Source organism: Rhipicephalus microplus, chromosome 6, assembly GCF_043290135.1.
Source record: "Rhipicephalus microplus isolate Deutch F79 chromosome 6, USDA_Rmic, whole genome shotgun sequence".
Classification (NCBI taxonomy): domain Eukaryota; kingdom Metazoa; phylum Arthropoda; class Arachnida; order Ixodida; family Ixodidae; genus Rhipicephalus; species Rhipicephalus microplus.
The window spans coordinates 3,289,173-3,303,161 of record NC_134705.1 but is presented as its reverse complement, the minus strand read 5'-3'; the positions used below and the strand labels follow the sequence as shown (position 1 = coordinate 3,303,161).

The following is a 13,989-nucleotide window of genomic DNA, read 5'->3' as shown; positions in this document are numbered from 1 at the left end:
TGAAAGAGTTTTTGTGACTGACTAGACCCTCGAAAGCCTTTGTCTCCTGTATGAAGGACTCTTCGGCGTATTCACTCACATCTGCAACAGCGTCATCCCTTCGCTGCTCTGGCACTACATCAACGTCGCTCACAGCTTGATGTTTCTGGTGAAAATTGCGCAAAGATCGCTGGCGGAACGTTTATACTGACGAATTTATTGCCACAGGACCTTCCAGTCGCTCGAGATTAGCAAATAGAGGTTGCATTCACTATGGAAGAACGTCATGCGGCATTGAACGCATGCAGACGCTCATCGTCCCCAGGTCTGGATGGAGTAACCTATACTGCCCTACGTCACGTAGGCCCGCAGGCCCAGCGCTGTCTCCTGGACATTTTCAATAAGTCTTGGAATGATGAAATGGTGCCTGATGAGTCGAAGTGCAGTCGCCTGGTGCCTTTGTTGAAGCCCAGAAAGTCTACATTGGATTTGGCATCATACCGGCCTATAGCACTAGCAAGCTGCGTCGGCAAGGTCATGGACAGGATGCTGCTGACACGCATGGAATGGTACCTGGACCGCTATAACATCTGTCCTGATGCTATGGCAGGCTTTCGACGAAGTCGGTCCTCATTTGATAGTGTCATTGACTTAATGACCTCTGTTCAGCAACAGAAAGCTAAGAAGTGGCTGTCGGTAGCTCTGTACTTAGACGTGAAAGGTGCCTATGACAACGTGACCCATGAGTCTGTTCTCAATGCTCTTGAAGTAGCTGAACTTGGAAGTCGTGTGTTTCGTTGGATAAGAAGCTACCTCACAAAGAGATCAATGTTCGTTCTAGTTGAAGATGGGCCTACGAATAAGCATTTCGCAAGTCGTTGGGTGCCAAAGGGGGCGTTTTGAGTCCAACTCTTTTCAACCTGGTTCTGTTGGGGCTCACCGAAACGCTGCCACAAAAGGCTTATATATCTTTCTACGCTGATGATATCTGCATTTGGGCATCCGGCGTGACATGACCTCAAGTGCGCGCAAGGATACAGAAAGCGGCAACATTGACTTCGGCATACTTTCGCGAGCAAGGTTTGACTATCACCACATAAAAATGCGCAGCAGTGGCTTCTACACGTGAACCGATGTATTTTTACCCATTGTGCATCGGTGGTAGAGCAATCGCATATAACAGCAGTTATAGATTCTTAGGTGTCATCGTAGATCGTGACCTAACCAGAAGCCCGAATGTCGCATACTTGAAGAAAGAGCTCATTGGCATTGAGAATGTATTCAAGCTCGTCGCCGGAAAATCATGGGGCCCATCCGTGCAATCCATGGTGCAGCTTTATACAACCCTCTTTCTTGGAATTCGCTGGTACAGCCTTCCTGTCCTGTCCAACGCATGCAACACTAACATCTGTACACTACAGAGTGCACGAGCCCAAGCACTTCGGACATGTCTTGGCCTTCCAAGATGCTCGTTGACGGTGGCCACTATTGTTATCGTACAAGAACATTCGGTAACAACGCATATCTTTGTAGAGACGCTGAGAGCGCACATTCGGCATTTATCATAGCTACCGTCACATCATTTAGCGTCTTTGACCGCGTGGAGGCCCCATAATTCGTTCTGCGTTATTGTGACTAAACATCAGGACATATTACCGTCTGGCTTCAAACTTGCGATGCATCCAGCAGCTGCGTTATGGAGTATCCGTCAACCTGACGTGCGCTTATCAGTTCCTGGAATCGTTAAGAAGGCACGCATGTCACCGCTAGCCCTGAAACAATTGACTTTGCGTTTGTTGGACGAGAGTTACTTCGATCACATACGCGTTTACACCGATGGCTCCACTAATTTCGAGAGGTTTACAGGAGCAGGAGTTGTTCCGATGATGTGTTGCTTCGATACAAGCTATCTCACACCACGACGTCGAACGCAGCAGAGCTTGGTGGTTGTTTCATCTGATAATGTGTTGCTTCGATACAAGTTATCTCACACCACGACGTCGGCAGCAGCAGAGCTCGCAGCACTTCAAGGTGCAGTAAAGGACATTCTTCGGCAGCAACCTAACCAATGGGCCATCTTTTGCGACTCAAGGTCAGCCTTACAGACACTACAGTTTGTTATGCAGCACGAGTTACACGAACAATTTGTTTATCAGGTAAGACATGACTACCACGAAGCGCTCAAGAAAGGTCACGATATTGTATTTCAGTGGTTGCCGAGTCATTGGGAAATTGTCAGCAATGAGCGCGCGGATGGAGCTGCTCGATCGGCTCATGACCAGGACCTGCGCACGCCCATACCACTCTTGAGAATGAACGCTGCAAGGCGACTGCAATCACTTGTTCGCCATATAACTCTCTTACAAAGGAATACACCGGGTTTCTCCCACACGCACCTGCATTAGATCGACCCAAACATGTTTTCCATCCGGGCTCCCACGATGCGTTGAAAATTACGTTGTCGCATGAGGTTGGGCGTGGCATTTACGAACGGGTACTCTCGTCTCCTTGGAATGGCGAGCGCTTCGGCATGCAACATCTGCGCCGGCGAGGAAACGCTCGAGCACATTCTATGTCATTGCCCAGCATACTAGTCTGAACGACGTATCATGGAAGCCAAGCTTCGTCAGCTGGATTCACGGCCACTTATAGAAAAGAAGATCCTGGGACCTTGGCCGACAGTCTCCCATACACGCAAAGCCACGAAAGCCCTCTTGCACTTCTTAAGAACCACCAAACTTCACGACCGCTTGTGAAAAAAACAGTGTGATACCATGCTGTGTAGTCTCGAGCTAACTATTCATCCTTCTCTTCCTTACTCCTCTTCTTTTCTATCTCTTTCCTTTCTATTATTCTCCTTTTCTCCCACCCCGAGTATAGGGTAGCCCCGAGCCACGCTTGGGTAACCTCCCTGCCTTTCCTCTCTATTTATCTCTCTCTCTCTTCACACTCCACCTATGTATACATACATTGAAACTTTAATTAGAAGACTGAGAACTGGCTAACCTCCCTGTCATTCCTCTTTCAATCCTCCTCCTCCTTAAATAGAAGAAATCTGGTATGGTTAAACAAGATATGCATGTAGCTGTTTATTTGCGTTGGTAATTTTATTGCAGACATCCGAAAATCAGACCAAACAAAACTTGCTGGGATGAGCCACTGTAAAGAAACATGCTGTACATGCCCTGCTTGAAAGAAATACACCAGCACTTAATGGAGCTATTTGTTGTCTATTATTAATGCGGTAGTGGTTGCCTTGCGATGGGGATTGTCCCGAATCCTCGCTGCACAACCACTTTCACGGGCACTGTTTCTTTGTGGTGGGTAGCCTCGCCGATACTGCAGTGGGTATGGGTCACAGTTCAATGCCACGAGTAGCATCACAAACACGCTTGGCCGGTGGTATTCTCAGAGACCCTCAGCAGTCATACCTGTTTTTGCTCAACTGCGTTGGACTTCATCAGCCATGTCGGTGAGCGAACATATTTGGTAGCTCATTTATTGCAGGGGTGTAACTGATCGGTGGCGCTTGTATTCCATTCCGCGTTGTGACCTGTCCAAACATGGAGCAGATGTGCAGGATGTAGACGACAGTGATCTTTTTTCCCTATTTGGGCCAGTCTGTGTGTGCATTATTCTTGTGGTCTACCAATTTTCTAAGGATATGCGATAGCGCTGTGCGGAAAACACGCTCTTCAAGGCGCCCTGTATATAGTTGTGAAAGCCCGAACTACGCTAACCACTCCAAATGTGGCTTCAGGACTTCGTCAGCGTAATAAAACTAACGTGCATGTCTGATTAGAGTTGTACATGACACGTTACAAGTAATCGATTACTTCCGATCAACTAAACTTTCTTGTACTTTTATAATTTGTGTTTCGTTGGGCAAAAACTTCATATTTTCTATCTCTTTTCTGCAAGCTGATATTGTCTTGGGGTACTGGCGTATTGCTGTAAGCTATAAAACATAGACAATTGTCAATTCAGTACTTTGTTGAGGACATTTTTTGGGAACACCTTATCTGCAACGACTTACGCAAGATTCAGCAACAGTGCAGAACGACACTTCATACTGAACATACGGACAATAAAAGCACTACGCATATACGAGCTCAAGCACTAGGTGTTTTTACGTTGCAATGCTACACTTCCATTCAGCGCGTGCATTCAAAAAACTTGAAACTTGACAGCTGACCTTTTATTCAATAAATGTGGCAGAACCAGCAAAACCTTAAAAATCAAACCCAGCTGAAAGTTCAAATGTAACACCATTCTACAGGATCCACAGTAAGCATCCCGCATTTTTCTCTACAACGTAAGCTGCTGTATGTTTGTTGCAGTTTTAGGTAACTTATGTTTTTGTGCTGGGACGATAAAATTTGCAAGGCAACTAACGTAATGGTAGCACTGATAGTTGGGCGAGTTGGTAAACATTCATGATTATGTAATAGCAATACGCAGACACGAAACACTGAAAATGAATGAGGCACAAAAACAATGGCCAGACTCAACTTCGAGACAAAATGTTTCAGACGCTTGTGGTTGCACACAGTGAAAAATTGGCAAAATGTGGACAAGAACAAGCGAAATTTGAAAAGTAACAAGATCTTTGCAGTAATGCGCAATTTTGACAAACTCTCGCGTTGATCAAAAAATATGGCAGGTTGATTTGATGTCAAAGTAGTTTTCAAGTACGTAATAAGCTCGAGAAAACATGCGCAGGCGTCAGCAAATAGGCAAAATGAAACAATAAAATACAGAAGTTTTGTCGTCGTGTTGTGTTAACCATGGAACCCCAGTTATTGACTATTCCACGGGGCTAGTGTACAACGTTTCCTAGTTCTATAACTCTGTATACCTATATAGAACAGACCGCAAGGTGCATAAACATCAGAATAGACGACCATGAGGCCAACACTTCAGGTGCTGGTCTAGCACACAGGCGCGCATTCCAAGTATAGGGTGGGTGCGCTCCTCAATTTAGCAAAACTAACATCGTCGCCAGGAATCATAATCAAGCAACCCGCTAGATAATCGATACTTTGCACATGACAAATTTCTGTATGAGCATTCAACTCATTGTCGTGCTGCAAAAAATTTGTAGTTGCATAGGAAAATGTTTCACCCGCTTTCGCGTATCTTATGTTGTGCGGTGCAGTGTGGGTGTGCAAAAGTTAATATCGAAGTAAAGAAAGATCACTTCACACCCCAAATCTTGTTTTAGTGCCTTATTCATCGTCAATGTTTCGTATTATTGCGTTGTATTGTTACATAAATATTAACACAATAGCAATTGATCATACATACGTAGTTGCTCAGGTACTCTTCGACAGCAGCAACTCGCTACTGTAACATAATACATTTTAGAAGGAACAATTCTAATTGTATTCGGTTACTTATATTCTCTAACACATACAAGTCTGGTTTAAATGCATGAAATGCTGTAGCATGTCATGAACGGTTTTAGTACTAATACACGTACTGGACATCATGCATACTACTCCTTTTTTAATGTGGAGCAATGCTTAGTCACATGATGTCGGGCTTCGACGTCTGCAGCGGTGCTGTCCATACACCCACTGCGCATGCTCACGTCTCTCGTCTCGTGCTGCATGCTCGCGTCTTGTGCTGGACTAGAAAGACAACCGCAATACTTTCGCTCCTCTACCCCTCTCTTGCCTCGAAAGGCCGACGCAGGCAGTGTCTGCTAGTAAAAACAAAAACGCCAGGCCTCCGCAGAATACGCAGCACAGTCTTAGCGAAAGCTATAAGAGCGGCCTTTCAGAGCATTTTCAAAACACTCATTTGGTATCTACTGCAAGAACATTTACTTCACACCCACTAGGGTAATAATAAGAACTTTTGGGTGGTAGGCCGGCATTCGCTATGCTACATTTGTCATTTTTCTGAGAAGCATGGTATCCGCTAAACACTTGCAAGGAATTTTGTGTCTATTGTTCATGCAGTGGCTGATGACAATGAGAAATTATGAAGTGAGTATGTGCCACTGTTAGTAGGGGAATAAGAAAAAGCTTTTACAACGAAATGGAGCATTGAACAGCCCAGCTGTTACGCTATTCGCATTGTGCAACGACTGCTTGTTCTTTCACTGTTTTAAATCGCTCTATAAATCGTAATAACGCAATTGCATTCCCGACATCAGACCTGCCTCAGGCAAGTTAACCAATAAGTCACAAGTACCAAAAAAGTACCGGCGTAGCTCAATGGTAGTATACTGGGCGGGTACCCAGCAGACCCGGATTTGAGCTCAACTGTGTCATTGGTAGTAGGTTTTTTTTTCTAATTTCACGCGACGTGATTACGGACACTGGCGGCGGTGGCTGAGGACATATTCGCGTGACCCGATTTGTAATGTCATAACAGCTTTTCCTGTAAAACCGAACGATGACGCTGCACAACCGTCTGACTGTGGTGCCAGAATACATAGCCTAGTGAATAAAAAAATGGCAGCATATCCACGGACCAGAAATGGGCCGTCCAGCTGACCCACGAAGCGGCTGCCATGTACTCCCTGTCGGTCCCTACGTGGGAGAGGCCCGCTACGCGCTAAACGCGTCCTGCAGGACTGAAATAAAGTTTTAGATGCGGAAGCATCTTATACTCGCGCCTTGTAGTGCGCCGTCCGCGCCGTCCGCACCGCTTCTCGAACATTCGACAGCTGACGCGCGCGCATGCACCGTCGCGCCGTCGCCCACTCTTCCACCATCTGTGCATCCCTTCCTCCTCTACACACCGCGCGCGCTTCACTCCTCCACCATCTGTGCACCCTTCCTCCTCTACACACCGCGTTGGATTGGATTGGATAAACTTTTATTTGGTCCTCCAAAACACAGATCACTGTGTTGCGGGCAGCTCCCACGTGGGGACTGAGATGCCAAGCTCCTCAGCCGCCTCTCGGGCTTGGTGGACAGCCCAGAGCTGATCTGCCAAGGATGATATGCGGATTGCCGCCTCCCATCTGGCAGAGGTGATGTGCGATAAATGAGCGAATTTGGTGCACTGCCAGAGCATGTGTTCTAATGAAGCTATTTACCCACAATGTGGACAAAGATTACTTGGATATAGGTCAGGGTACATGATGTGTAACATTTGCAAAGTAGGGTACATCCGCGTTTGCAAAAGCCTTAATGTAAGTGCTTGGGGCTGGGTTAGACTTTTGTGAGGTGGAGGGAAAATCCTTTTAGACAGGTAGAAATGTTTAGTGAGCTCGTCATATGTTGTAAGAATTTCCCACATCTACAATTCTCCTGATTCTCCAGTGGACGCGCATGTGGCGTCGCGCTTCGAGAACATTCAACAGCTGACAGTGCATGCGCCGTCGTGCTGTATATATACTCAAGGTCGGCGCTCGCTCGCTCAGTTGCCGCTCGTCGGTTGGTTTGTACGGCGCGTCGACGTCCAAGGTCGCGGTGAAATGAATTCCAACGAATCCACAAACACAATGATCGACGTCCCTTCAACCAGCGCCGCCCTTTCACATACGTGTGTACGTGTTCACTCATTTAACACCCCCTCCTACAACCACGTTAACCAATTTAGCCATCGACCCAAGTAAGTCGCAATTTAACACCCCATTTCACAACCACGTTAACCAATTTAGCCATCGACCCAAGTAAGTCGCACTTTAACACCCCGTTAACCAATTATATGGTCCGCATCCTCCTCAGTGTTCCCCCGAGGGAAGCTGCGGGCAATTTTTTTTTTCATTCCATTCCATTCCACGAAGTGAATGATGGAGAGTGGGGCGAAGCATCCGTCCGTCCATTCGTTCTTGCTTCCGTCCGTCCATGCGTCCATCTGTGTGACCGTCCGTGCGTCCATTCACTCGTCAATTCGTGCGTCTGTTTGTGCGTCCGCACGTCCATCTGTGCGTCCGTCCGTGCGTTCGTTCATGCATCTGCCACTACGTCCGTCCATGCATCCATCTGTCGGTGCAGCCATTTCTGAGTGCATCCATGCATCTGTCTGTGTGTCCGTTTGTCCATCTATTCAACACTCCAAGTACGACCATCTCGCATCTTTTCATCATATATTCCCGATATAGAATCACTGCCATCCAGCGGACATTACAAGGACTAAACGAGAGGTGGACCACACACACTTTCTTATGGCTTGCACCTCGTGTCTACTTCCCACCTTTAACCCCCTCGACTTCATGGTATATACTAGTTCACTGTATTCATGGCACTGTGGCCCAACGCTCGCTAGACCTTTCTGAACCCAAGGAGGTTACGCCCGGCGAGTATAACGTAGCAACTCTTTCTTGTCAGACTGTGCTCAATGTACATGCGAATGGCTGCTAATGGGGATTGAGAGACAGGAGAATTTGGCTTTTACTTTCTTGCAGCTTGCGCTTCGTACCTACTTCCCACCTTTAACCACCTTGAGTTCATGCCATATACTACCTCAGTGTATTCATGGCACTGCGGCTCAACGCTCGCTAAACAAGTTTCCAAGGTAGCGTCACTCACTGTTCTCGAGCCGTCCTCATCACTCTCTCGCTTACCCGTCTTTTAGGGGCGAAGCTTCTTAAAGTGGCACCCGTTCGTCCCTCGTCGTAGTCGTGCGTAAACAGTCTTAAGCTTTCACCTACAGGGTAGTGCCAGTGGGAGATTTCTCCTGTGCATTTTTGAAAAATAAAAATTCACAACGTGCGCGTTAACTAAAAGCCAAATTCTCCTGTCTCTCATTATCAATTAGCAGCTATTGCATGTACATTGAGCACTATCTGAGAAGGAGGGGTTGCTAGGTATACTCGCTGGACGTAACCTCTTCGGTTTTAGAAAGGTTTAGCGAGTGTTGGGCCGCAGTGCTATGAATAGAGTGAACTAGGATATACCATGAACTTGATTGATATAAACATTAGGGTCAATGAATTTCATCACATTTGGGTAAAGCGGGTAATGAGGCGGCTGACAGACTCTACCGGAGTGCTCTGGAGCTTACACGCACGAAAAAGGCTCTCAAAGACAATCAGCGTATCTTACGAGAAGCTGTCAATATAAGCATTTTCACTCCTTATGACTGACGCCTCACCAGCCATGTGTGACACAAGGGCTATCAAGGGAAGAGGTCTGCTTGCTTCATGGCTCCACAAGATCAGACTCTCCTCAACGCTCTTGTGTACGAAGTGCAAAGAAAACGGTGATATATAACACTATTTTCCTAAATGTCGTGAGCTTAAGAAGGAACGACAAGGTTTATTTGAGGAACTGTAACAGGGTCGCCATGTGACAGCGTGACTGATATTGTGTTTCTGCGTGGTTCCTCGATCTTCAGGAAACATGTGTCGTGAAACTTTTTATTGCTACAGACCTCGAATGTGACTGGTGATAAGTGACAATTATGTTTGTGGTTTAGTGCAGTGAGATAGAGTACCGGCACAATACTTCACATGGAATTGCCGAAAGGCTGCTGGCTTGCCTAGCACTATGCACAATTATTATTTGAAAAGCCTACTCGTGCTTAGTTAAATATAAACAAAGGACATTAGCTACAATTAGCGTAGAGGAAACTGGGCAGGGGCAATTGTCTTCAAATTATGCAAGGCTAGATCCGCCGGTTACCTACAACATTTTTAACCTTAACCTTAAACGGGGGGGGGGGGGGTTAAAGGTAGGAAACAGACACGAAGCGCAAGCCGTAAGAAAGTGTGCGTGTGCCACCTCTCGTTTAGTCCTTGAAATGTCCGCTGGATGGCGGTGATTCTACATGCGAAATCTGCCCTTGCCCTTGGCGATTCCGGGCCACCACATGTAGCTGCAGGCGTGCTTCATTGTGATCATGCCTCAGTGTCCGGCATGAATGAGAGCCGTTGCTCGTTGTCGAAGTGGGCCTTGAATGACAACTCGTTGTCCCGATTTGATACAACCCCGATGACAGCTGACTCCCATCGCTCTCTTGTGAAAAGCGTTGAAGTTCTCATTCTTGAAGTTTTGAACTCTGCTCTCCGTCAGGCCATTGTACAGCTTGAACAATGTCGGGTCATCTTGCGTGGCCATTTTGACTTCATCGGCTGTTAGTGGCGTGTATTGGTAGCGCTTCTAACATGAGCACGCAGCCAACTTGAAGTGTATACTCAATGGTTTCGCTGAGGGGTAAGCGGCTCAGTGCGTCGGTGTTTCTGCGCTTCTTTTCAGGACAGCACATGACGTCGTAATCTCATGTGGACATCTTAATGCATCGTCGGATCATACGAGGTGAAAACGCCTGTGGAATCTGCTTCTGGGGTCGTAGGATACACTCTAAGTGAGGTGCCGGATAACGAACGGCACATAGGCGGCGTGCTCCTGCGTACTGACAAAAATCCTGTCTATAGGGAGCCCAGCAATAAAAAATACCCGTGACATACGCGTAGCATGGAAGTCACGCATACAGATGGTAAGAGCAGGCGCAAGAAGGAACAAAATGAAAAAAAAAAGGATAGCCGCCGCCTCCGTCGCGCCAGCCTGGCGTCATAAGCCGGCATCAACTTAGCAGAACCGATCAGCCACTAGCGTGAGCTCTAAAAAAAGCGAAAGAAACGCCCCCCCCCCCCCCCAAACAACGTCAGCTGGGTGCCCGGTGCCGGTGTGACGTTGATTGTCGCCTGCATGTCGTGGCATTTGTGCGTCGCCGTTTCGTCCCGCTGTCTTGTAATGGTCGTTTTCCTAAAAGATGGTCTGATACGGAAACATTTTCCAGTGCTATATGGCCCAATTTATTCAAGATGTCATACATACCTCTGCATTTGGGCATACACTGGGATGTGCAGTGCTATTGTTAATTTTTGACTTCAATTAAAGGGTACAAACAACTTTCCGTTCATCAGTTGTCGAGGTATGACACTGTGTCATGCACTAAATAAAAGAGTACCAGTGCAAGCGTGACAGCTTTCTGAAACACTGGCCTATGTATGTTCATGCTCATGTTCTACCAAACAAGTTAAACTGATGATTTTAGAAAAGCACGGCAAAAAAGAAACAAACCGAAGGCCGCGAAACAGAAAAAGATCAAAATTGAAAACCTATTGGTCGATCTTTGATTAGTGCTTACGTAATTTGATGATGAACATCAGGTGCAGAGGTCAGAATTCAGGTGCAGAAGTCAGCACGATGGCCTCGCTGCGGTGGGCTAGTGGCTAAGATACTCGGCTGCTGAACCGGTTGCGGGTTTGAATCCCGGCTGCGGTGGCTGCATTTCCGATGAAGGAGGAAATTTTGTAAGCCCGTGTGCTCAGATTCGGGTGCACGTTCAAGAACCCTAGTTGGTTTAAATTACCGGAACCTTCCACGATATGGCGTCTCTAATAATCATATGGTGTTTTTTGGACGTTAAACCCCACATATCAATCAATCAATCAATCGAAGTCAGCAGGAGAGCGTATGTCACCGACATTTGCTCACTCTTTTCAATATTAAATACAATTCTCATATTCCAGCATGAATTTATAACAGTGAACCATGACCAAGACAACTAGTGTACTGCTGTGGAGATAATGTACCAGCCATAAAAATCCCCATTTTCTAAAGAGCAACTGCTAGCAGTAAGAATAAAAAAATTTTAGGTTCGTTCAGCACCATTTCTTGACCCCAACTGCATGCCGACGTTCGCGAAAGAGATGTGCGCAGGCATTATTTATTTGGAGGGAAACCGACCTGTCCATCGCTAATTTGTGCACGTCATACTTCACCTTGGCGCGTGTTTCGGCATTCACTTGAACAACAATGTGATGCTGAATAAAGGTAAGAGTAGCCACTTCCCATAAATAGGATCAGTTCAAGACTGAACATGAGTAAAAAGCACTCTATGTAGTGAGATAATGCGCGTAAATTCTGATTGCAGAAATAAGTAATCCTTGAAATGCTAAAAAGGTGATACTGCCCCAGCGTGCAGGTCGCGGCAATTTGCGCGTACGAAATGCTAATGTTAGAGTAAGCACGCTGAAACACTCACGCAACGTTTACGTGTGATGGCGAATTAAATTCAAACAGCTGAGAATAGGCTGCTGTCACTGACACTCGTGTACCTCCCGACACAAATCAGCCAAATTTCTCACAGCACACGCACGTGCGAGAAACATACGCATGTTTCGACAGCCGAACACATCCTCGTCCGCGAGTTTCGGTGAGCGCACACCTGGAGTTCACGGGGAAGCACTGAAACGACGCACAAACACCCGTTAATCGTTCTTGCGAAATGGTGCACCATAAATCCAAGTCGGAGCCGAAAGCGCTCGCCGTGGTTGTCTCGAATTTATGAAGCCCTACAAACTATTAGCCGATCAAATGCATGCACATGGCACAAAAACAGCTCAAGGTTCCGAAGACGGTTTGCAAAAACCCACTTGGTAAATATATACACCCCCGCGGAAACACTTGCCCCCATGCGGTGGCGCTGTGGTGCAATGGATCAATCATCTGCTTCGCGTGCATGCGGTCACGAGTTCGATTCCAGGGCTGTGTTTTGCTTGTTAATCTCCCAAATATAGGTAATTGTGATACTAATGATTTTCTAATTACTTGTAGTCGTAATAGCGGCCGCATTTTCTGCGAGAAACTGCTCTGAAAAGCGTAAAACAGTACTTTCTTCCGTAACCGCATCAAGGCCGGGCCGCCAACAGAAAGTCACGCCTAACCACAGGCCATATGTTGCGAGGAAAAATTTGACCTAAAATCCTGGCTATTCTGAAGGCCTCTTCAAATCAGGCCGGTTTCTCTGCAACACGGCTACGGAGCCGCCTAGAAGCGGTGATAATTTGACTCGATTTCCTGCCTGTGGGCGTATAGTCTCGTCAGGATTTGATTTGGAGTGTACTCAGGAGTGGCCTGTGATCACTCAGAAAATGCCCACGTTGTACTGATAAAAATGCATGGCTCTATAGACGATGGCCAGCCCTTCCTGATAAACAAGAGCATTATTCAGTTTTGCAGGGGTTAGCGTGCGGGAAGCGAATGCTATCGCGGGGTTTTTCGGTTTGGTTTTAATTTCATTTCACCGCAAAAAGCTCCGTGCCGTTCCCGTTGCGGAGCAAAAAAAAAAAAAAAAAACAGTTCCCTAACGGTTTGTAACAGTTTTTATTTTTTCTACAAAACATCTAAGTTAAATTACTATAAAAAATAAGACTTCCCCTTTAAAAACCTGGGACTGAACTAAAATAAATTACCGCGTTCCTAAGGGAAGTGCAAGAACCTTTATAGTGAATTCGTAACCAAAAAACACAAACCAATGCTTTTCTAAGTTATCGTATTTGATTCTCTGAAGAGTGAATTAGAAATATTCTGAACAAGCTCAATGTTTTTTTTTTTTTGAATAGTGCATGTATGATCTCAGAAGTGGTATTTCTTTATATGCGCGACCACTGTTCTGATCGAGCAAACTTCAGGGCGGCCTGTGTGAAAGACATACGAAAGCCCGACTGAATTATTACAAACGTGTATGGTTGCCACCTTTTCTCATTTTCCACTATATTTGGACACATCTTTACCTAGGGATACCTACCCTATAGATACGCACTGATTCTGCGCCCTCAGTTATGCAAAATATTGCTCACGTTGCATGAACTCAGTTGTTCCAGATTGCCAAGTTTTTCCGCGAAACGAAAAACGATAAAAAATATCTCGTTTCTGCTCCGAAACGAATTAATTAATGACGTTCCGGTTACGTTTTTTTCGGTCGAAATGTCATTTTTTTTGTTTTTGTTTTTCGCTCCGTTCCAACACTGGGCTATTGCTGCTTCTTTGCCTTAATCGTCAATCTGGGAAAGCACTGCACCGACGTCGTAGCGCAAAGCGTCACATGCCAGAAGCCAAAGCCAGTGTGTCGTCATAGTGACTGGGCCTCACACTGTCACGCCAAGGCGCGTCTTTGCAGGGATGCACACTTGGACTTGTAGGGCACGAGGGAGCAAGTGCTGACTGGTCTCTGATCGAAGGAATATTGCACGATGCTCCTCAGGAGGCCATTTTAGGATGAAGATGACTTGCGCTTCACGATGTGCAAGAATTCGAG

The 13,989-nt window shown here is 46.3% G+C and overlaps 1 protein-coding gene across 1 annotated transcript in view; it reads left to right on the top strand.

Annotated features, from left to right (window-relative positions):
- The first annotated feature begins 3,365 nt into the window (after window positions 1-3,365).
- The window catches only part of LOC142765152 (uncharacterized), a 274,054-nt gene continuing 263,430 nt past the window's right edge, over window positions 3,366-13,989 (top strand). Inside the window, exon 1 of the mRNA XM_075865727.1 lies at window positions 3,366-3,451. Coding sequence (XP_075721842.1) covers window positions 3,446-3,451 — 6 coding nt within the window. The 5' untranslated portion in view covers window positions 3,366-3,445. The remainder of the gene's footprint in view (window positions 3,452-13,989) is intronic.